Source organism: Notothenia rossii, assembly GCF_949606895.1.
Source record: "Notothenia rossii genome assembly, chromosome: 7".
NCBI classification, from domain to species: Eukaryota; Metazoa; Chordata; class Actinopteri; order Perciformes; family Nototheniidae; genus Notothenia; species Notothenia rossii.
Genome location: NC_136905.1, coordinates 57158906 through 57182872, shown reverse-complemented (window position 1 = coordinate 57182872; position 23967 = coordinate 57158906). Strand labels below are relative to the sequence as shown.

General features: G+C 43.8%; 2 protein-coding genes across 2 annotated transcripts in view; both read left to right on the top strand.

Moving 5' to 3' along the window:
- Positions 1-23967, top strand: part of LOC307047231 (uncharacterized protein) — a gene marked incomplete at its 5' end in the record, with an annotated part of 261974 nt that overhangs the window by 45478 nt on the left and 192529 nt on the right. The window lies entirely within an intron of this gene.
- Positions 14382-15645, top strand: LOC307046420 (zinc finger BED domain-containing protein 5-like; the record flags this gene model as incomplete). Its single annotated transcript, XM_079692814.1, has 3 exons — positions 14382-14522; positions 14589-14930; positions 15169-15645. 3 exons carry the CDS (start codon positions 14382-14384, stop codon positions 15643-15645), a joined length of 960 nt encoding a protein of 319 aa, XP_079548940.1.

Here is a 23967-nt window from a genome sequence, read left to right as displayed (position 1 = left end):
ACTTGTGTGGACCGTGTTATTGTGATTAGCAGTATTGTTCTGATTAGATGTGCTTGGATTAGTTTGATTAGATATGCTTCGATTAGTTTAGTATTGTTTGACTGTTGTCCTAGTTGTATTTTCTTACAGCCTTCCTTTGCTAGTTGTACCACTTTTACAGTGAGGTTTTGTTTCCTTTATTTAGTGTATGAGTATTTAGTTTCCCTTTAGCCTATGCGCTTAGACTCACTGTTTAGAGTCCTCCCTTAGTTTGGTTGCCCATTTAAACTTGCGCCCTTGTGGCCACTTTTGTTTGTATGTAAACCGGTGTTTGTGGCATTTGTTTGTTTCAGGCTGCTTGCCTGCCATTTTGTTGACCAGCTGTTTAAATAAACCACTTATAATTATTACCAATTCCACTCTGGTCGTGTTGTTCCCTTTGGTACCCCTAGCCCAATAGGGAACGTAACACATGATCTTAAAATATATTTTATATATTTTGTTATTCATTTTTTTGTAATACTTTCTGCTGACACTAGGTGGGGCTGTGGAAGATGAAAAATGTAAATTAACATTGTTGAGATAATGCTGCATCTCTTGCATTTATTGACATAGAGGAGCCTTATTGTTTACCTTTTTAATATCATTTTTTCTAATTTTCAATTGCTTGGTTTTCGTGAAATTAGCCTGTTTTCCTTTTAAAGTGTAACAGATTGATGCATCTCCACAGATCATCTTAAAGGCTTCGGAATCCCCCCCATTGTAGTTAAAAAAACTGTCAAAACTAGGGCCCCCAAACTGCATCTTGCATAGGGCCCCCAAAAAGCTAGAAACGGCCCTGGCTTCCTTTTGTGTACTTTAGAAACAAAGTGACATCACTATGTAACACTCTTGCTTCTATTGGCCCAGGGCTCATCACAATAGAGGCTTCTCAATACTCTAATTTCCCCTCCTCGACTCCTCGGTCCTCCAGTAGTAACCCGGAAATTGATTTCAGCGCACCATGTTGAAGATAGGGGTGTAACGGTGTACGTACCCGTACCGAAATTATTCTTTACGGGCTGTACGGTTCGGTACACGTGTGTACTGAACAAATATAACGTTAAACGTAAAAAATTGAGAACGTGAACAACTTTTTGTAAGTAATCTCAGGTGCTGCGTTGCAGCATTCAGAGTAATTTGCTCACATTGAGGTTCAACGCGTCATAGAGTGACCAAGTCATTTCATTGGACGAGAGGCATACTATGAGAGCTGGTCAGAGGGATGCGTTCAAATGTAGTCAGTCATTTGAGGAACTGTTGAAATGGCGAACGCAGATAAAGTTGAGCTCGAAAATCCTCCAGCATCATTGAAGTCTCGGGTTTGGGAACATTTTGGTTTCGCAGTTACTTACAAGTTTGATGGACAAAGACAGGTGGAACCAAATCTGTTTGTCGGCATTGTTCAACTAAAATTGGTTACGCTGCTGGCAATACATCAAACTTGCACACTAATTTGAAACGGCATCACCCGAACGTGAATATCACTGGTACCAAAAGAAAAAAGACTGAATATGCAAACCAAACTCCCACTTGCATTTAAGCCTCCACCACTCGCAAAAAGTTCAGACCGAGCCAAAGCTATTACAAACGCCTAATATCCTTATGTTGCCATGTTAGCAAAGCGCTACCTGGCTGTATCTGCTACCTCCCTAGCGAGAGGGTGTTCTCCACAGCAGGAGACATTGTTAGTGCCAGCAGATCTGCCCTTTCGGCAAGCAATGTGGAAAAGTTAATTTTTCCTTAAAAAATCATGAACATACAATGACAAGCAAGTTATAATGTCAAACTGGCTGCTTAGGTACTAGTACAGTAAAGTTCAAATACAGATTATTTCAGTTCATGGAAATGCTGCACCTTAATGTTAATTTTATTATATTTTGTATTTATTTGAGTGAATACATTATTCACAGATTAATAATAATTAAAAAAACCCAAACAAATGTTTATGTTTTGTGATAATTTGTTCTACTGTACTGAAAATGTACCGAACCAAAATGTTTGTGAACCGTTACACCCCTAGTTGAAGGACATCTAATTTCTCTAAATGCACATCGAGGAGGCTCTCTGGAGGAGCTATAACCGAGGATACACTGATGGGTCCTCCACGGCTCCTATGCGGATGCATTTCCGGGAACAGTAGAGACGTGACGCACGGCCGGATTTATCTCAGCCAATGACGGCTCTGCATGCATCCCCTGGATATTATTTTAGTAACTGCTTTCATCGCAAGGCAATATTTACAGTGAGAACAGCTTTGAGGTCCGTGCAGAAAGCAGAGCAGTGTGTAAAATATATATCACTCAGTATAACAGGCCTACATTACTCTCTGTATTTGTATGCTGTAATAGATATCTACAAAGAAAGAGTCGATATTTTTCTAAGACCATTTAGTGCTTCACATAATAAAATACACAACGGTTGTAGTCTGATTATGCTTTAGAAGCTGTAGGTGTGTGTGGTACAGTGTGTAGGTGCATGTTGTACAGTGCGTAGATGCGGCGGACAGACGGGTCTCAGTTGGTTTGGTGTCCTATGCTTACTTTTAATACCTGTAAATACAACTTTTTGCCCGTAATTTCAATTCCCCATTTCAGCGACCAGAGAGAGGGGGGGATATATCCTGTCTCTGATTGTGTTACGTTATTATGCAACACACTCTCACTCCCTAAACGTCCAGGAGCGATGCTTGGTCAGGGTGACCGTGGCGTGCAGTCGGGACGCGCAGAGGCTCCTTCCGCTTCATAAACGGACGCAAAGAGCTTTCAACTGATTGCAATGTATTCCCATCGGCAGCGGTATTTGACGCTCATGGAAGCACCGCATCCGTTTATGTCGGCAGCTCTTAAAGGCAATGTGAGCGTCCATTCCCATTGGATAACGGGGAATTGTACACCCGGAAGTAAATATTCTCCTTACTGTCGATTGATTTGACAGTGATATCTCCACTACTCATCAACTCAAAAACACCAGATTACCTTTGTTAATTAAACAACATTTATAGGTTTAAATTGTGTACAATGCTTTTGTGTTTTTCCCCTTCAATTCTGAGAAACAACTTGTTTGCTCTGAAATGTGGAGCGCCAAAGAGACTACACTACCCACAATCCCCAGCTATTGTTGTGACGACGCCTGTCCGCTTTGCGACAAACCCCGTGATTAATCTTCAAGCTCTGGGATTGGATGTTGGAGTGGCAGTGCGCCAAGGTTACGCCGAGCCTCAGGCTCTTTGAAATGGAACGAAACCACGGCAGACTATTCAAAACTTGACTCGAACTTCCCCCCCAGAACTATACATGCTGGCTATTATGTTTCGCAACATGTTCTCTATGGGACGTCTCTACTGGGAATTGAAGTTTTCCCCAAAATTAGAAGTTGACAGTATTAAACTGTGTACAGCCCTGGAGGTTTAGGCGATAGGAAACAAATTGGTGTGTACAAATTTAAAACATGTATTTACTAATTGGGTGAAAATCGCTTGTATCCATAATGGGCAGCATTAATATATACCCACATGACAGCTCATTGCTACTTTGTAATTCTACTCCACTACAATTCAGAGGTTAACCTGGTATATTTACTCCACTACATTTATTTTAGTTACTTTGCAGATTCTGAGTAATGATGTGAAATATAAACAACCCTTAAAGCAGACTTTAGTTACACCTGAGTAAAATTCAGGAGAGATATTTGATTGTTGGTGCTTGAGAATACTACACATGTATCTGCAGATCTCTATAAAGTCATCCCTTTCATGCATGATTTTTTTGTGTTTTTATTGCTCTTGGGGCATGAAAAACAAGATTTGAACTTTAGTTTTTTTTTATCTAGTTTTTTCAAATAGATTTGCATATGTCCACTCAGGTGGACAGTATGCGTTCAGGGTTTGAACTGAAGAGATGTACATTTTGAAAAAACGATAAATAAAGATGTGCAAACTTAAAATTACATTATAATAACATAAGTATGTTGATGTACGGCCCAAAAAGATATTGCAGATGAAGTATTTTCAAGAATAATCAGGGCCAGGGGCCAATTTGAGGCCCCACGCACAGTTATTTGATGAGTGCTAGTGGAGCCTCGCAGCGGCGAAACCGTGCCGCGCCACCCTAATTGCTTCACATAAGCACATAGTTGCGCCTCAGATGAGGCCCCCCTCCCCAAGGTGTGGTCACCTCCACAAGGTGAGGCCCCACACAGTCTGCATGTGCCTGTAGGGAGGGACGGCCCTGGGAACAACAGCAGCAGTACGAATTGTAGTTGAAATATAGCCAGTGATGCATGATGTCCATTGTGGACAGGTGGTTAACCATGATTTCCTGCAAACATAAAATCAATACTTTGATGATTTATGAATTATCCATCCATCCATCCATCCATATTCTCCCGCTTATCCGTGGTCGGGTCGCGGAGGTAGCAGTTCCAGCAGAGAGCCCCAAACTTTATTTTCCCTGGCCACATCAACCAGCTCTGACTGGGGGATCCCAAGGCGCTCCCAGGCCAGCGAAGAGATATAATCCATCTACCTGGTCCTAGGTCTACCCCTCGGTCTCTTCCCAGCAGGACGTGCCTGGAACACCTTCCTAGGGAGGCACCCAGGTGGCATCCTAACTAGGTGCCCGAACCACCTCAACTGGCTCCTTTCGACGCGAAGGAGGAGCGGTTCAACTCCGAGTCCCTCCCGGATGACCAAACTTCTCACCTTATCCCTAAGGGAGACACCAGCCACCATGCTGAGAAAACCCATCTCGGCCGCTTGTACCCGCGATCTCGTTCTTTCGGTCATTACCCATCCTTCATGACCATAGCCCGGTAGACAGAGCTTTGCCTTCTGGCTCAGCTCCCTTTTTGTCACAACGGTGCGGTAAAGCGACCGCAGTACCGCTCCCGCTGCTCCGATTCTCCGACCCATCTCACGCTCCATTGTTCCCTCACTCAAGAACAAGACCCCGAGATACTTGAACTCCTTCACTTGGGGTAAGGACTCATTCCCTACTTGGAGTGGACAGGCCATCGGTTTCCTGCTCAGAACCATGGCCTCAGATCCTCATCCCAGCCGCTTCACACTCGGTTGTGAACCGATCCAGTGAGTGCTGAAGGTCGCAGACCGATGAAGCCATTAGAACCACATCATCTGCAAAAAGCAGTGGTGCAATCCTTAGTCCACCAAACTGCAGACCCCCTCCCCCACGACTACGCCTCTAAATCCGATCCATGTATATTACAAACAGGATTGGTGACAAAGCGCAGCCTTGGCGGAGGCCAATCCTCACCGGAAATGGGTCCGACTTACTGCCGGGGACCCGGACACAGCTCTCGCTTTGGGAGTACAGAGATTGGATGGCCCTGAGTAGAGACCCCCTCACCCCATATTCCCGCAGCACCTCCCACAGTAACTCCCTGGGAACCCGGTCATACGCCTTCTCCAAGTCTACAAACATGTAGACTGGATAAGCATACTCCCAGGCCCCCTCCAGGATCCTTGCAAGAGTAAAAAGCTGATCCGTCGTTCCACGACCAGGACGGAATCCCCATTGTTCCTCCTCAATTTGAGGTTCGACAATCGGCCTGACCCTCCTTTCGAGTACCTTAGAGTAAACTTTCCCGGGGAGGCTGAGCAGTGTGATGCCTCTGTAATTGGTACACACCCTCTGATCCCCCTTTTTAAAAAGGGGAACCAACACCCCGGTCTGCCACTCCTTCGGTACTGTTTCCGACTTCCACACAACGTTGATGAGACGTGTCAACCATGACAGTCCCACCCAGAGCCTTCATCCACCCCCGGAGCTTTGCCAGTGTGAAGTTGTTTGACGACCTCAGTGACCTCCCCCCGGGAGATTGGTGTCGATCCCCCGTCATACTCCAGCTCTGCCTCTAACATAGAGGGCGGAGTTGTCGGGTTCAGGAGTTCCTCAAAGTGTTCCTTCCAACGCCCTAACACTCCATCAGTTGAGGTCAACAACGTCCCATCCTTACTGTACACAGCTTGGATGGTTCCCTGCTTCCCCCTTCTGAGGTGTCGGACAGTTTTCCAGAACAACTTTGGGGCCGCCCGAAAGTCCTTTTCCATGTCTTCTTCAAACTTCTCCCACACCCGCTGCTTTGCCTCGGCCACGGCTGAGGCTGCTGCCCTTCGGGCCTGTCGGTACCTTGCAGCTGCCTCGGGGTCCCGAGTCCCCCGGGATAACAAATCCCTGAAGGCCTCCTTCTTCAGTCGGACAGCTTCCCTGACCACCGGTGTCCACCAGGAGGTTCGAGGGTTACCGCCCCTTGAGGCACCTAGGACCTTGAGACCACAGCTCGCTGCTTCGGCAATAGAGGCTTTTAACACCGACCACTGTGGTTCAATGTTCCCAACCTCCATAGGAATGCCCGAAAAGCTCAGCCGGAGATGTGAGTTGAAGGCCTCCTGAACTTGGGCCTCCTCCAGACATTCCCAGTTCACCCGAACTACACGTTTGGGCTTACCAGGTCTGTCCAGAGGCTTCCCCCGCCACTCGACCCAACTCACAAAGTGTGGTCAGTTGACAACTCCGCCCCTCTCTTGAGTGTCCAAAACATACGGCCTCAGGTCCGATGATACGATAACGAAATCGATCATGGACCTTCTGCCTAGGGTGCTCTGGTACCACGTACACTTATGAGAATCCTTATGTTCGAACATGGTGTTTGTTATGGCCAATCCATGACTAGCACAGAAGTCCAGTAACAAACCACCACTCCGGTTCAGATCAGGGGGGCCGTTCCTCCCAATAATGCCCCTCCAAGTGTCTCCATCATTGCCCACATGTGCGTTCAAGTCTCCCAGCAAGACTAAGGAGTCCCTTTCGGGAGCCCCATACAGGACTCTTTCCAGGGTCTCCAAGAAGGCTGTATACTCTGAACTGCTGTTGGGTGCATAAGCAAACACAACAGTCAGAGTTTTCCCCCCCATAACTCGCAGGCGTAGAGAGGCGACCCTCTCGCCCACTGGGGTAAACTCCAACAACGAAGCACCCAACCGGGGACTTGTGAGTATCCCCACACCCGCCCGGCGCCTCACACCTTGAGCAACTCCGGAGAAGAATAAAGTCCAACCCCTATCCAGAAGTAAGGTTCCAGAGCCGACGCTGTGCGTAGAGGTGAGCCCAACCAGATCCAACTGGTAACGTTCCACCTCCCACACAAGCTCCGACTCCTTCCCCCCCAGAGAGGTGACGTTCCACGTCCCCAAAGCCAGCTTCTGTCACCCGGGTCTGGTCCGTCGAGACCCTCTGCTTTCACTGCCACCCTTCTGGCAGTGCACCCGACCCCATCGCTGTTTCCCGTAGGTGGTGGGCCCGCGGGACGGAAGGCGGAGGTGTTGACCACGTTGCCTTTTCGGGCTGTGCCCGGCCGGGCTCCGTGGCAAGCCCGGCCACCAGACGCTCGCTGACAAGTCCTATATGAATGATATGATTCTTTAGTTGTTACTTGATGTCACCACATTTTTATACCTACAGGGGACGCTTTCCATAAAAGGGTTGGCAAGATATAGATGGGTGACTTGGTCCATGTGGCTTTCTGTCGTCCATCTTGGTTTAGAGACATGTAAAATGCACTCACACTGACTTGCCACTGAGAGTAGCAGTGTATGGGATCATGCAATAGGGTCCTATGTAGTGGCTGATTGTGCAACTATGCAAAAAAAAAAATGCATATACAAGAAAACACATTTTGAATAGTTGTCCACTGTAGTGACCTCTATGCATGAAAGGGATCATTACTCGTTATTCTCTACAACTAGTTAATTAAAAACTGTATATAATTGCTATTTTGCACATCACTTTCAAGATTTTCAAAGATTTATTGACATATCATATACACAACTACGGTGTAGTTATGCAATGAATGAAAAACTTGGGTCACAGGTTCCTCAATATGTGTGTATACCAGTGTTTCCCATACATTGATTTATTTGTGGCGGGCCGCCACAATTAAATATCGTCCGCCACAAATGGATCTCATAAAAATATATATATTATTATTAGTTTTTTTTTTTTTGTAGTCTAATGGATAGTGAGGTGGGCTGATAATCGGAAGGTTGCGAGTTCAAATCCTGCCTGGAGCATTACTACTAGTGTGCCCTTGAGTAAGGCACTTAGCCCTCGGTTACTCCAGTGAGAATGTCCCTGTAATTGGTTATTGTAAGTCGCTTTGGAATAAGGCGTCTGCTAAATGCCTGAATTGAAAATGATATTTTTGGGAAAATAAACCCCACAGATCCTCAACTCTGGTGTGTCTCACTCATTAACAACGCAACACAGAGCAACAAGATCGTTGTCTACAGTAGCCATGAACTCGCATGTATTACCTTATTTGAGGGGGGGGTGGATGTATGGACCACCCGAATAGATTAAGGGGCCTTTGGCTTTCCTTGCCGGGGGGGGGGGTGCCCCCACAAATAGAATCAAATTCTGTGGGAAACACTGTATACCTCCACCATTAAACTGTCAAATTCTGCACATTTCTTATACTATCTACATACATAAGAGTATAATAATATTGGTTAAAATAAGTGCTTCAACATAGTTAACATTGCAGGAAAGCAATATATTAGATGTTAGTACTTTGTCAGGCTTAATATTTATCTGTAGATAGATACCCCCAAAGCCTTTTTCTTATTTGAAAGAAGACCTTAACCTAAAGTATTCTTTAATGTGTTAATAAAGGTTAATTAGTTTGTCTGTTTTGCACATCCTCATATACTGTTTCATTGTAGAGATCACTTACAGTATCTTCTTGATTTTTTATATTCTATATTTCTATCATTGACCTTCTACTTTCCCCCTATGAAAGTATGTACTCTTAATATTTTTTTCATCAAATAACATTATTCAACAAAAATAATTCAATAACGTGCTTTAACTACTAGGTAGAGAGGCGACCCTGTGTAAGGTGCACACAGCATACTAACTACTTGTATTATTAGTGTAGGACACTATGTATGTATAACATCTGAAGATATTTAGTTTTATTCATGTTTTTACAGGATGTTGCTATACTATTTCTCATGTTTTACTTCTACACATTAATATCTGATTTGTAAAACATCACAGACAGAAAGGTATATCCGTCATTTAATGGTAAGCTATTGAAATTGTGATTCCATAGATGTTTCTCCCATCACCTAAATCCCCTGACTATTCTCTCAACTCAGTATTTACATTCTTATATTCAAAGAAAATCAGTAATATCTTTAAAAACGTGCATTGCGGCTAAAACATCCGATCATTGAGCTGAGGATCTTTCCTACGTCTGTTTCCGGTATTGTTCCTGTAATGAGAGTTCACATTTATGCTACATTGAAGGGTGGAATTGACTACACATCTACAGAAACATAATTTGCTTCAGATATAACTCATAGAACATAAAGTGTAAAAATATAAGTAATAAAAAGATAAAGCACTGGCATGTAATTTATGTTAGAATAAATAGAATGGTTTTGAACAATAGATGAGTAAACCAACGCTGTCATTTGAACAGCGATCAAGCCTGAAGCCACAGAGATCTTACTGTCCTTTCTTCTTAGAGGAAGTGCAGAAACACGTAACTCTGGATTTGTTTTAATGTTTGAGGTGCAATAAACGACACAGCAGCTTTTTGGCATGTTAAAACTATTATTTTCTGCCTCGCTCATGAGAGTAACAGCTGGCGAAATTACAGCCTCGCCTACTGATTTTAATTCAACCATCTATCGAGCCTGATTCTCGATTTCAACTGTGTGCTCTAAAATGATAATTATAAATGACTATTATCATTATTATAAGCAAGACAATAAATGGCAAAGATATGAAGAAAATAAATGTATTTAAAAAGCAACTTCCAGATTAAAGACACCTGTGAATAAATGTGTAGGGAAATGATGAATAAACTAGATTTTCAAAAAAATATACAGAAATATACACTACAGTGACATCTGGCGTCGTTTTTGTAAGAAATGTTCACTTCCGCATAAAAAAGCCTCGGCACGTAACCTCCCGTGTGTGACGTAACACGGGTGCCACAAGGGGGAGAGCGGCCGGTGTAACGTATTAATAAACATGGATCCCAATGCTTGTTTCGACACAGAAGAAGTTGAACATGAATATTCGAATGCATATGACGGACCACAACCTTATAATTATGAGCCTGCTTGGCGTCCAAGAGAAGCCAAGGATTAGAAGAAATAACGGCCATCGGAGAGAAATTGAGCTGTGGTGTGAGGAGAACCAGTGGAGAACTGGGCAGCTTTCTTGGTGAGTGACCGGCGTTAGCTACAGAATGTTAGCTAACGTCACATTACAACATTGTAAAGTTAGCTTTCATATATTAATCAATCAATCAATCAATGTTTATTTATATAGCCCAATATCACAAATGTTACATTTGTCTCAGTGGACTTCACAGTTTGTACAGAATATCAGTATGACAATATGACACCCTCTGTCCTTAGACCCTCACATCGTACAAGGAAAAACTTCCAGAGAAAACCCACAGTTTAAAGGGCAAAATGGGAGAAACCTCAGGGAGAGCAACAGAGGAGGGATCCCTCTCCCAGGACGGACAGACGTGCAATAGATGCCGTGTGTAAATTGAAAAGATAATACATTTGCAACATAGGTAGTCCAAATGTTTGGAAATGCATGTGTGTATAATAGGAAGATGTATCCACGAGGATATCCATCCAGGACTTATGATCCAGGACCACAGCCACGACTCAAGATCCAGGACTCGCGATCCATGACACAGGACCGCAGGATCATCCATGACTCCGGATCCCGGCGTATATAGACACCAAAAAGAAAGACATTTGGGGAAGCTGGGTTAATCGGAACATGAGAGTACACAGGTATAGACAGAGAGAAGGAAGAAGTAAGATGTCCCCCGACAAACTAAGCCTATATCAGCAAAACTAGGGGCTGAATCTAATCAGCCCTAACTATAAGCTTTATCAAAAGGAAGGTCTTAAGCACACTCTTAAAAACGGATTGGGTGTCTTCCGCCCGAACACAAACTGGAAGCTGATTCCACAAAAGTGGAGCTTGATAAGAAAAGGCTCTAACTAAAGTAGCATTGATAATATAGTAACGTTACTGACAGGACTGTTGATACTGATCCATAACAGAAACTAATGCGCAAGTATCAGCCGTATCTCGCGTTACCTAATGCAACTCCACACTACGGTGCTGTGTACCGGAGGAGAGACCCGAGATACGGCTGATACTTGACGATCTGGCGGAGAAAGGTTGTGGAGCCTCCGTTGATATGTCGTTGTAAATGGCTTGATGGAAAGCAGGTGTGTAGTCGGGGAGGGTGCACAGCTGATTGCAGCAGGTGAGTGGAGGTTGAGCCGGGAGCCAGGAGTGACAGCCACCACGCACACACAAACAACACAGACAGGGGGAAACAAACAAACACAAAGGAGACGACTGGAGCAGTACAGCCACCACAGCGTTACCTAATGCAACTCCACACTATGTCTTACGGTGCCGTGTACCGGAGGGGAGAGAGAGAGAGCAGCGAAGGGGGGGGGAGAGAGAAGTAATATGGTTTCCTGATAAAGCTGTGGAGAGTATGTGCTGCAGGGAGGTGGATGCACAACGCACCCAGGAACGAACGCTAGCTCCGGTCCTTTTTACTGTGGACTCGATGTCCTGACAGGCTGGTATTTGTGCAACCTGCGAAGAAGTATAAGGCTCTCAAATGTTGATACTTATTAAGTAAAAGTCTGCTCCATGCAATGGGAAAATCCATCAGCTCCTTCCAGCATCCTTTCCTTGTCGGCCTGAAGTTACTGCAACACATAATAGAGCTATTGATGCTGACACACAATTTTAAGTTAAGGGAAACTGGGGCCGGCTGTCCCATTTTTTATTCTCTTTGTACTTCTCAGTCAGGGTATCGCATAAGTTATTTCAATAGCCACAGAAACCTTGTCGTCTTGGCATAATTGTTTCTTTTTTTGCGGTTAGACTTTTTTTGACATTTAATAACCATCATCTTCCTGTCTGATGTGCTGGATTTATTTTAATGTATGAATGTTGTAAGAAACAGAATTAACACTTTTGCTTTTGTTCTAGGACAGTTTCCGATATAGATTAATCATGAATGATTCATTATGCGACTGTACACACACACACACACAATAATTGTATTTGCGTCCGTTTCAACACTGAGCTGTCACCCAAATACCAGTTAAAGTCCAAAGCATTTAATCATCTCCCCCACAATGCTTCCCTCTTCTTTGTTCTTGCTCTTTTTCACAACAGTTGATGAGAACTCAGACATCACATGCTTTCCAGGAAACTAATATAACCCAGGAGGATGTATTGAGTCATATTCCCATTTGAGATGAAAAATTATGCTCAGGTTGTTCTGCAGCTATTTTGTGTCCCTTTTCAGATACAAGTTCAGTTTGACTCAGAATGATTGAAAATATGAATTCAGATCTGGGACATGTTGGTCATCTAAGAAGTCAAAGTCCTTCAAATGACTAAATATACTTTTACTGTTATATTTCAAGCAACTACTGTATGTACGCTAATCTCTCTCCTTAAGTAAGAAAAATACTCTTCAATGTGCAACAAGGTAAAAAATCTACTTCCTTCGGGCTGCTGTAGAGCTGTTGTCCCATGTACTGGGGGTTGGTGCCCATGTGGAGGACTCGGGTCTGAATCTGACTTGGGAACCTGTGCCGCGTGTCATTTCCTCTGTCTCCCTCCTTTCTAATCTGTCTCTACACTGGGTACCCCAAAAAGTCCTAAAAAAATAAATAACTAACTTGCTTAAAGATCTCCTATTATACTCTTTTTCAACATCATATTATAGATCACTGGTTCTCAACGGGGGCGGTACCGCCCCCCAGGGGGCGTTCAGAGAACATCGGGGGGCGCTGGAAGCAATATTTTTGAAAGGGGGGCGTTGAGGTGTTCTTGGAGGGCGTTCACGCATAATGTCTTTTTGTCATGAAAAACGCTGGCCACAGCGTCTTTTCCTGTACAAAAAGCAGCTGTCAGCATCTTTTGTTGCTATAGGAAACCACAACTCTGCTTGCGATTGGTTCAGCTGTCAGCAGTGTTATTACGGGTACGTTCGGAAATGCACGAACGGTCAGTCCGCTCGGACAACCCGTCTGTTCCGCCAGAGCATCCAGCTGTGAGCGCTCAGAGCGCAGCGCTCTGGACTGTGGAACGGGGACGCTCGGAGCGCTCTGAGCGCATTTACGAACGTACCCTACAAAAAGCAGCCGGGAGCGGACCGGAAGTCGTTGTAATTTTGGGATCGCGACTGTTAATAATATGTGTCACTTTGTTAAATTTTGATATGTTTTGATATGACAAATTCCACTAACAGATTCGAACTAAGTGAAAATAATACCCGTTTCTATGTCTGCTACGACATGGAAGAGCTGGCTAGCCAGGCTGCTCCACACAGAGCTCTGTTTGTTCAAAATTACAACGACTTCCGGTCCGCTCCCGGCACGATGTCTTGTCATGTCACCAGCTAGCCCTCTAGCGTTTGCCGCCATATCGTAACACTACCCCCCCCCCCCCCCCCCCCCCCCCTAAATATTAGCATCATAAAACAACAAAAATCATATCACATCAGCAAAATGGCCGCGAAAAAGATAAAATGCAGACAGTACTCTATTGAATATCTTAGCTATGGCTTCATACCGTCTCCTACCAATGCACAACTCCCAATGTGTTTACTTTGCGAACATGTATTTTCCAATGAGGGAATGAAACCCTCACGTTTAAAGGAGCACCTTACCAAGATCCACCCGGATAAGGCAGATAAGGAGCGTCCGTTCTTCCAGGCCCTCAAAGAGAAACATGGTAGGAGCACCATCAGCAGTCTCTTCGCTAGGAAGACCACCCAGACTGACAGCGGGCTAATAGCGTCATATAACATCTCCTTGCTGATAGCCAAGTGTGGGCAGCCGTTCACAATCGGAGAGAAGTTGGTACTCCCTGCCATCAAAGAGGTCATATCTACTTGTGATGGAGCGTGATCCCACACAGGTGCTGAAATCCATCCCACTCAGTAATGACACCGTAGCACGCAGGATTGATGAAATGGGCGCTGATATAGAGGAGCAGCTGTGTGCCATCCTGCGGGAAACTCCATTCAGCCTTCAGCTGGATGAGACAACCACTTCTGACAACAATGTTCTGTTGATGGCCTATGTCCGCTATAGCACCTCCAACAGTGAGGAGATGGCTGAGGAATTTTTATTTTCCAAATATCTGGTCACAGACACCAAGGGCCAGACCATTTTTAATGCACTGGATGCTTATCTACAGGAGAAGTCAATCCCGATCAACAACATCCTCGCATGTGCTACTGACGGTGCCCCTTCCATGGTCGGCAGGTACCGTGGCTTCACCACTCTGCTGAAGGAGCAGGTCCCGCATGTCCTCACAGTCCACTGTGTCTTGCACCGCCACAACTTGGTGGCCAAATCTAAAAGTCCACCTCTCCACGAGTCTCTCAATGTTGCAGTAAAGGCAATAAACTAAATAAAAGCCCACGCCCTGAATAACAGATTGTTCCGACAGCTGTGTCAGGAAAATGATGAGACCTTTGGGCGTCTTCTTCTCCACACTGATGTCCGCTGGCTCTCAAAAGGAAACTGCCTTGCTCGTTTTTGTGAGCTGTTTGACAGCATCGTGGAGTTCCTGGAGGAGGTGGATGCAGCTCTCGGGGAACAGGTGTCATCCAGCCGCTGCGACATCATGTACCTCGCAGACTTCTTTGGCAAAATGAATGAAGTCACGCTGAAGCTCCAAGGAAAAGGAGTTACTCTGATCCAGAGCAAGGCGGTCATCCACAGTCTCACCTCCAGGCTGGATCTATACCGGCAGAGCATAGGCAGGAGGCAGTTTGCTCATTTCCCGCTGTTGACCAAGGTGATCTAGCCTAGGCTACTAAATAATGATAATAATAAATAATACATGTAATAAATGTAGGCTACTCTATGCAACACTATATTTGTGTTCCTGGTTAGTATAAATAACTTATGTTCTGAATGTATTATGAGAATAAAGAAACATCAATTAGTAAACTAATTAGCAATAAAATAACCAGTTTAAAATCGGATGGTAACATTCTGCACCGATAACAATTTCCTGGTTATACTCATTGCAGGTGTCTGAGGCTCTTACCGATGAGCGCCTCCTCATTTACACAGACCACCTGAGGATGGTGAATGCCGACTTGAAGATCCGCTTCAGAGATCTTTTGGACCTCGATGTTCCCACCTGGGTGGTGCAGCCCTTTCAGGTGGACGTGGCGGAATGCGAGCCAGCAATACAGGAGCATCTCATCGACATCCAGAGTGACGATGAGGCCCAAGCTATTTTCCGCACCTCTGGCTGGGGCAACATGTGGGTCAAATACTCTCAGCGTTACCCGGCTCTCTGGGAGAAAGCGAGGCTGCTTCTTCTGGCTTTCCCAACCACATACCTCGTGGAGCAGGGATTCAGCCAGGTCCTCCACATGCAGTCCAAGTACCGCAATCGCTTGAACTTGACGGCCTCAGGTGCACTGCGACTGAAACTAAGTTCTCTGCAACCCGAAGTGAAGAAATTGGCGGAGAACCACCAAGCGCAGGGCTCACACTAACCTTCCCCCCCCCGCAATTTGGTGAAATGCAACACCTTTCCGACGTGTTAGTTCTGTAGGCCTAATGTACAGTTTTGTAGCCTACTGTTTGTTCTGCACTGGACATGTGTGAAATTGCTGCTGTTCCGTAGCAGTCTGTTTGTATTCTCTGCTCTTGTCTGAGTTTGTTTAACACTCATAAATATCATTTTTATTCACATTCACATGGCTTTTCTGCTTTCTGGTAAACTAATGATAATGATATTCCAACTGCCCAGTTAAATCAAATCTATTATTTGGCATTCAGTGACATGCTTTTTTAAATGATATAACACAGAATATTAGTCAACATTAATATTCAGGGAAGAAAATAAGTCTACTTTTTTTGATGGGGGGCGTTAAGAGACCTGGATAATGGACAGGGGGGCGCTGGCCCAAAAAAGGTTGAGAACCCCTGTGATCATTGTAGCATCCCATAAACCCCTCTTTCAGCCCTGTTCCAAAAGTGCTGATTCTGTGTCTGTAGCTTTAAATGCTAATGGCTACGCCCCTCTGAGAAGTGATTGGTTGAAAAAAACACAATGGTGCTCTAGGAGGAGATTCAGGTTTTTATATAGATCAGGGATTCTCAACCTTTTTTGGGCCAGCGCCCCCCTGTCCATTATCCAGGTCTCTTACCGCCCCCCATCAAAAAAAGTAGACTTATTTTCTTCCCTGAATATTAATGTTGACTAATATTCTGTGTTATATCATTTAAAAAGCATGTCACTGAATGCCAAATAATAGATTTGATTTAACTGGGCAGTTGGAATATCATTATCATTAGTTTACCAGAGAGCAGAAAAGCCATGTGAATGTGAATACAAATGATATTTATGAGTGTTAAACAAACTCAGACAAGAGCAGAGAATACAAACAGACTGCTACGGAACAGCAGCAATTTCACACATGTCCAGTGCAGAACAAACAGTAGGCTACAAAACTGTACATTAGGCCTACAGAACTAACAGGTCGGAAAGGTGTTGCATTTCGCCAAAATGGGGGGGGGAAGGTTAGTGTGAGCCCTGCGCTTGGTGGTTCTCCGCCAGTTTCTTCACTGCGGGTTGCAGAGAACTTAGTTTCAGTCGCAGTGCACCTGAGGCCGTCAAGTTCAAGCGATTTCAGCACCTGTGTGGGATCACGCTCCATCACAGTAGATATGACCTCTTTGATGGCAGGGAGTACCAACTTCTCTCCGATTGTGAACGGCTGCCCACATTTGGCTATCAGCAAAGAGATGTTATATGACGCTATTAGCCCTCTGTCAGTCTGGGTGGTCTTCCTAGCGAAGAGACTGCTGATGGTGCTCCTACCATGTTTCTCTTTGAGGGCCTGGAAGAACGGACGCTCCTTATCTGCCTTATCCGGGTGGATCTTGGTAAGGTGCTCCTTTAAACGTGAGGGTTTCATTCCCTCATTGGAAAATACATGTTCGCAAAGTAAACACATTGGGAGTTGTGCATAGGAGACGGTATGAAGCCATAGCTAAGATATTCAATAGAGTACTGTCTGCATTTTATCTTTTTCATGGCCATTTTGCTGATGTGATATGATTTTTGTTGTTTTATGATGCTAATATTTAGGGGGGGGGGGGGTAGTGTCATGATATGGCGGCAAACGCTAGAGGGCTAGCTGGTGACATGACAAGACATCGTGCCGGGAGCGGACCGGAAGTCGTTGTAATTTTGAACAAACAGAGCTCTGTGTGGAGCAGCCTGGCTAGCCAGCTTTGCCATGTCGTAGCAGACATAGAAACGGGTATTATTTTCATAAACTGACCACTTAGTTCGAATCTGTTAGTGGAATTTGTCATATCAAAACATATCGAAATTTAACAAAGTAAAACAGATTATTAACAGTCGCGATCCCAAAATTACAACGACTTCCGGTCCACTCCCGGGTGCTTTTTGTAGGGTACGTTCGTAAATGTGCTCAGAGCGCTCCGAGCGTCCCCGTTCCACAGTCCAGAGCGCTGCGCTCTGAGCGCTCACAGCTGGGTGCTCTGGCGGAACAGACGGGTTGTCCGAGCGGACTGACCGTTCGTGCATTTACGAACGTACCCGTAATAACACTGCTGACAGCTGACCAATCGCAAGCAGAGTTGTGGTTTCCTATAGCAACAAAATATGCTGACAGCTGCTTTTTGTACAGGAAAAGACGCTGTGGCCAGCGTTTTTCATGACAAAAAGAAATTATGCGTGAACGCCCCCCAAGAACACTTCAACGCCCCCCTTTCAAAAATATTGCTTCCAGCGCCCCCCGATGTTCTCTTAACGCCCCCTGGGGGGCGGTACCCGCCCCCGTTGAGAACCAGTGATATAGATGGATCAGGACAAAAAGAGAGAATCAACTGAAACGTTCCGAATCTGCTAACATACTTGGGGACACACTAAATATAAAATACATGAAAAAGAGGAATTTAATAGGTGACCTTTAAACTATTTTTTTAACTTCCCAAATACAGATTGTTATAGAGAATTGTGAGTTTGACCTCATTGTCTTTTTAAAAATATTGAATGTGTCTAAGATCCAAGATGGTGGCAGGCAGTTCAAGCGCAGTGGCAGCAATCTTTACAGATACAGTGGGGCAAAAAAGTATTTAGTCAGCCACGAATTGTGCAAGTTCTCCCACTTAAAAAGATGAGAGGCCTGTAATTTTCATCCTAGGTATACCTCAACTATGAGAGACAAAATGAGAAAAAAAAATCCAGCAATTCACATTGTCTGATTTTTAAAGACTTTGTTTGCAAATTATGGCGGAAAATAAGTATTTGGTCAATAACAATAGTTAATCTCAATACTTTGTTATATACCCTTTGTTGGCAATGACAGAGGTCAAACGTTTTCTGTAAGTCTTCACAAGGTTTTCACACACTGTTGCTGGTATTTTGGCCCATTCCTCCATGCAGATCTCCTCTAGAGCAGTGCTGTTTTGGGGCTGTCGCTGGGCAACACAGACTTTCAACTCCCTCCAAAGATTTTCTATGGGGTTGAGATCTAGAGACTGGCTAGGCCACTCCAGGACCTTGAAATGCTTCTTACGAAGCCACTCCTTTGTTGCCCGGGCGGTGTGTTTGGGATCATTGTCATGCTGAAAGACCCAGCCACGTTTCATCTTCAATGCCCTTGAGGATGTAAGGAGGTTGTCACTCAAAATCTCAAGATACATGGCCCCATTCATTTTTTCCTTCCATGTTCTAATAATTGCTCCCACAGTTAATTTCTTCAAACCAAGCAGCTTACCTATTGCATATGCAGTCTTCCCAGCCTGGTGCAGGTCTACAATTGTGTTTCTGGTGTCCTTTGACAGCTCTTTGGTCTTGGCCATAGTGGAGTTTGGAGTGTGACTGTTTGAGGTTGTGGACAGGTGTCTTTTATACTGATAATGAGTTCAAACAGGTGCCGTTAATACAGTTAACAAGTGGAGGACAGAAGAGGCTCTTAAAGAAGAAGTTACAGGTCTGTGAGAGCTAGAAATCTTGTTTGTTTGTAGGTGACCAAATACTTATTTTCCACCATAATTTGCAAATAAATTCTTTAAAAATCAGTCAATGTGATTTTCTTTTCTCATTTTGTCTCTCATAGTTGAGGTATACCTAGGATAAAAATTACAGGCCTCTCTCATCTTTTTAAGTGGGAGAACTTGCACAGTTGGTGGCTGACTAAATACTTTTTTGCCCCACTGTACATGTGGGTTTGCACTTTATGAAACAACTTCCCTTTGCAGAGATAAAGTCACTCAGCACTTGAGTGAACAGTTTGCACTTTTGTAGTGTGATTTGCACGTTTCTATACTATTTATTGAGGTAGTATTTATTAAATGATTAAACCGTAGTAAATTGGAATGTCGTCTGGCAGACGCTGGTCGGGTCCTCGGCTCCGCCTGAAAAGATAGGGGAGTTAGCGAGAGCGCGGAAAGTGTTTATGCTGGTTTAAGAATGACAGCGGTTGAGAATAATCGGGGTGCAAATAATATGTTGAGGGTGTGTAAATCATGACGTTAAGTTGTATTAATTGTAGCAGTTAATAGTGATGGCAGTTTGACACTGAAGCTTCGAACGGAGCATCAACCCTGGACTTCCTATTCCATAGAAGCAGTGCTTCGAAGCTTGCTTCAAATCATGTGACATGTGACGTCCGAAGCAGCAACTGCTTCAAATCACGTGACATGTGACGTCCGAACCAGCAACTGCTTCATTTCCTGAATGAATCAACTCACTGGTTCGCCGTCCAATCAGGTGATTCAATGCACTGCCTCGTCTCGATTCTGACTGGTTGAAACTGTTTGAATTTGAGCATCACTTAGTAAGTGACACTTTATAACCGCTCAAAAAAATGCACAATTTGGCAATCTGTGGGATTGTCGTCATAGTTTGCATTGTTGCTGTTGAGTTGTTATTATTGTGTTTGGATCATTATGGAGCCAGCCAGGAAGAGAGGTCGTTCTGAGATGTGGGATCACTTCAATCTGATTGCGCATGATAAGGTTGGTCAACCACAGTATTATAGCTATGGTTTATCTCAAATCTATATTAAGTAGCATTAAAGTACAATTATGTATATGATCAATGTAGCCATTAGGCTATAGCTTTATATACTGAAATTGCATTTTTATTTACAAATGCCTTTCTCTACAGGTCCAGTGCTTGGTGTGTTCAACTGAACTGAAGTATCATGGGAATACTTCCTCCATGATTAGGCACTTCACTGCCAAATATGGAGCTGCTGTGAACCAGGGGAACATACATGGTATATATTATATTATTATTAACTAATAACACGAACACAATATGCTATGACTGTATTCCATTCGTCACAAGTCTGCTTCCTTTGAGTGCAATTTGAGGTTTTGTTTTTATTCTTTATGTCTTTGTCTTAGTGGACCGGAAGCGAGATCTGGATGGGGCGGCTCTTGTGAATATGGTGGTGAAAGACTTGCAGCCTTTTTCCATCGTGGATGACTGTGGCTTCAAAGAGCTTGTGGCCTTGCTTGATCCTAGATACACTCTTCCATCCAGACGGGTTCTAAAGGAGATAGTGGTCAAGCGCTATGAGGAGGAGAAGACGAAGGCCAAGGCTGTCATGCAGAGGGTAGAGGCTGTGAGCCTGACTCCTGATATGTGGACCTCCATTAATATTAGGGGTGCACCGAATGGGAAATTCTTGGCCGAAACCGATACCGAAAATAGGAAACAGTTGGCCGAAAACCGAATGCCGAAAACGATTAGTAGAAATATATATATATATATTTATATAATGTATACATTTTTTACCAATGTTGTTCAGCTACCTCATTATGGCAAACTTAACTTAAATAATAATCACTGTTATGGGTCCATAAAACATTTATTCAGCACTTTTGAATGCATACAGTACATTCATTCCAAGTCAAGTGCATTTTCTTTTCTCTGTAGGATAACTACAACAAAGTACATTCAGAACAAAGCCAAGGTGCTTTAAAACTACATAAACATCTAGGCAAGTAGGCCTACAACAAAATAGTGTAAATAAAGACTGTAACAGCCAGGCCTTCAACAACAACAAATGCACCTATAAGTGCATGCATACAAATGTGCAAACTGGATAAATCCACATGAATATAACTATTTACAAATGAAATTACAATTGAATTTCAAGAATCTGTAAATAAGGCTGTCTGTCCTCATAAGCAAAGTAGTAAACATTGTATAAAGATACATAAAGTGAAAACTGGATACAAAGTCCACAATCAATTACAAATTAAATGTTCAAGAATCTGCAAATAAGGTGGTCTGTCCTCTGTGCTGCTGTCATTTCCCCCTAATGATAACCTGAGATGGTGAATTATAACTCACAATGAAAATTGTTCAGGAAAGTGGGTATAGAGTAGACATGTAGAACTAGATAAGCTTATGATAAGCCAGCCTTGTCTACTTATTAAGGAAAAGTGGGAGGTTCTTTTTAATGAACAGTAGCTTCTCTGCTTTATCAGCCATAAGTCTGTTCCTTTTCTCATCAAGCACATGAGAGACAGCGCTGAACAGTCTCTCGCTGTCAGTGCTTGTGATTTGATCTTACTCCGCATATTTGTCCGGGTGTTTTGATTTCAAGTGGTGGAGTAATCCGAAGAGGTGAAAATCTTTGTAGTTACACCCCCTCGAGAAATGTCAGCTGAACACGTTTACAAATCGCAATCCGCGCCTCTTTCTCTGATACTTTGAAATATCTCCAAGCGGCAGACATGTTGGCTGTGAGCCAGCCGCGAGCATGGTCGCGCGCCGTGCTTGTCGCCGCGTTTTGATTAAGTCATCACAAAAACACGTTAGCTTACCAACGTAACCCTGTTCTCTGACATTCGGTGATATTTTTTCCCTTTCTAACAATTTTCGGCCGATAATTTTCGGCGGCCGAATATTCGGTGCATCCCTAATTAATATGGACGCATATCTAGCAGTGACCTGCCATTATGTGGATGACTCTGCGAAGCTGGCCACAGTGTTTTTGGGAGTGCTGTCCTGAAGCTCATACAGCGGTTAACATCACTGCTGCAATGAGGTCTCTCATGGAGGAATGGGGCACTGAAGGTAAAGTGACCTCAATTGTGACGGATGCAGGAGCAAATATGGTTGCCTCTGTCAGAAGTTTAAATCTAAGACATGCACTTTGCTTTTCTCATTCACTACATTTAGTGGTGAAGAAAACTCTGGAGGCAACTCCTGGCCTACAAGACCTACGCACAAGGGCTAGAAAAGTAGTCACGTTCTTTAAAACCAGCACAACAGCAAAAGAGAAGCTCAGAGAAGTGCAGGAGCAGATGAATCGCCCTGTGCTGAAACTTATTCAGGAAGTGGACACCCGCTGGAACAGCACTTACCTAATGCTACAACGCCTTTTCAAAGAGAGGCAGTCAGTGGGGGCAGCTCTTGCGACGCTGAAAACAGATGTGAGACCTCTGTCCTCTGAGGACTATGAAACAGCAGATTTATGCCTGCAATTGCTCTCCCCCTTTTTCCAGGCAGCAGTGGAACTCTCCAAGGAGAAGAGAGTCTCAGGGTCCAATGACGAAAATGTTAATGCTATACTTGTACGACACAATTGGAAAAACAAGCCACGACACAGCAAAACTACTGGGACAGAACATGGTGTCAAATATGCAAAACAAGTTTGACACCACCGAGAGCCAAACTGCATTGACCCTGTCAACACTGCTGGATCCTAGATTCAAAACTATTGGATTCTACAATCAAGTACAGGCAGCGGCATCAGTTAAACGACTGACAGCATTTTGCACACAACTGAGGAAAAACGCACAACCTGACACACCTACAGAAGAACAGCCCTCCACATCAGCTCAACCGGTATCAGCAAATGTTGACAACCCATCATCCACAGACAATGTTATTCATAGTTAATTGATAAAATGCAGGACAAAATAAGTATAAGTAAAAAAGGATACACATTGAAACCTTTCAGTACTGATGATTACAGTCATGTTTGTCTTTCAGGTCTTAACCTTTGGGAAACTCTGGACAGAGATGCTTCTGAAGCGAGGATGGCAAGGAATGCCAAAGCAGATGCTACAGTGGAGGTGCAGCGGTACATGACTGATCCACCGCTGGAAAGATCGAAAGACCCACTGGCATACTGGGTGGACCATCAAAATGTGTATCCCAATCTGTTCAAACTGGCGAAACAATTTTTATGCATGCCAGCATCATCGGTTCCATCTGAGCGAGTGTTTTCAAAATGCGGGGAAATTGTAAGCAAGAAAAGAAATCGGCTCAATCCAAAAACTGTTGAAAAAATTATGTTCCTGAACAAAAATCTTTGAGTGTTCCCCATCCCACATGAACACCCCCTGCCAAAGTTACACAAGCACACCATAACCTATGCCATATTTTCCCAGAACCCTCTCCTCAATAACACAATACACGCATTCATCCATCTTTATTTGTAATTGATATTCATGATACATACAGTTTATATATATATTTATAGTTCTATATATATATATATATATATATATTAGAGCTGTGAAACGATTAACATTTTTAATTAGATTAATCACAGCTTAAAAATGTATCATGATTAATCACCATTCGAACTATGTCCAAAATATGCCATTTCTTTATGTATATTCTTGTGGGAACGGAAAGATAAATGAAAGAAGGCGGATATATTCATTTAACCTACAGTATGTATTTTTATTATAACATTGTTCTGTGTATCAAAATGAAAGACAGCCCACACACCTATCAACCATCAAACCGTGGGGTCTTATTTCATTACGTGTTGATATCTATCAACACCTAATGTTGTATCGAT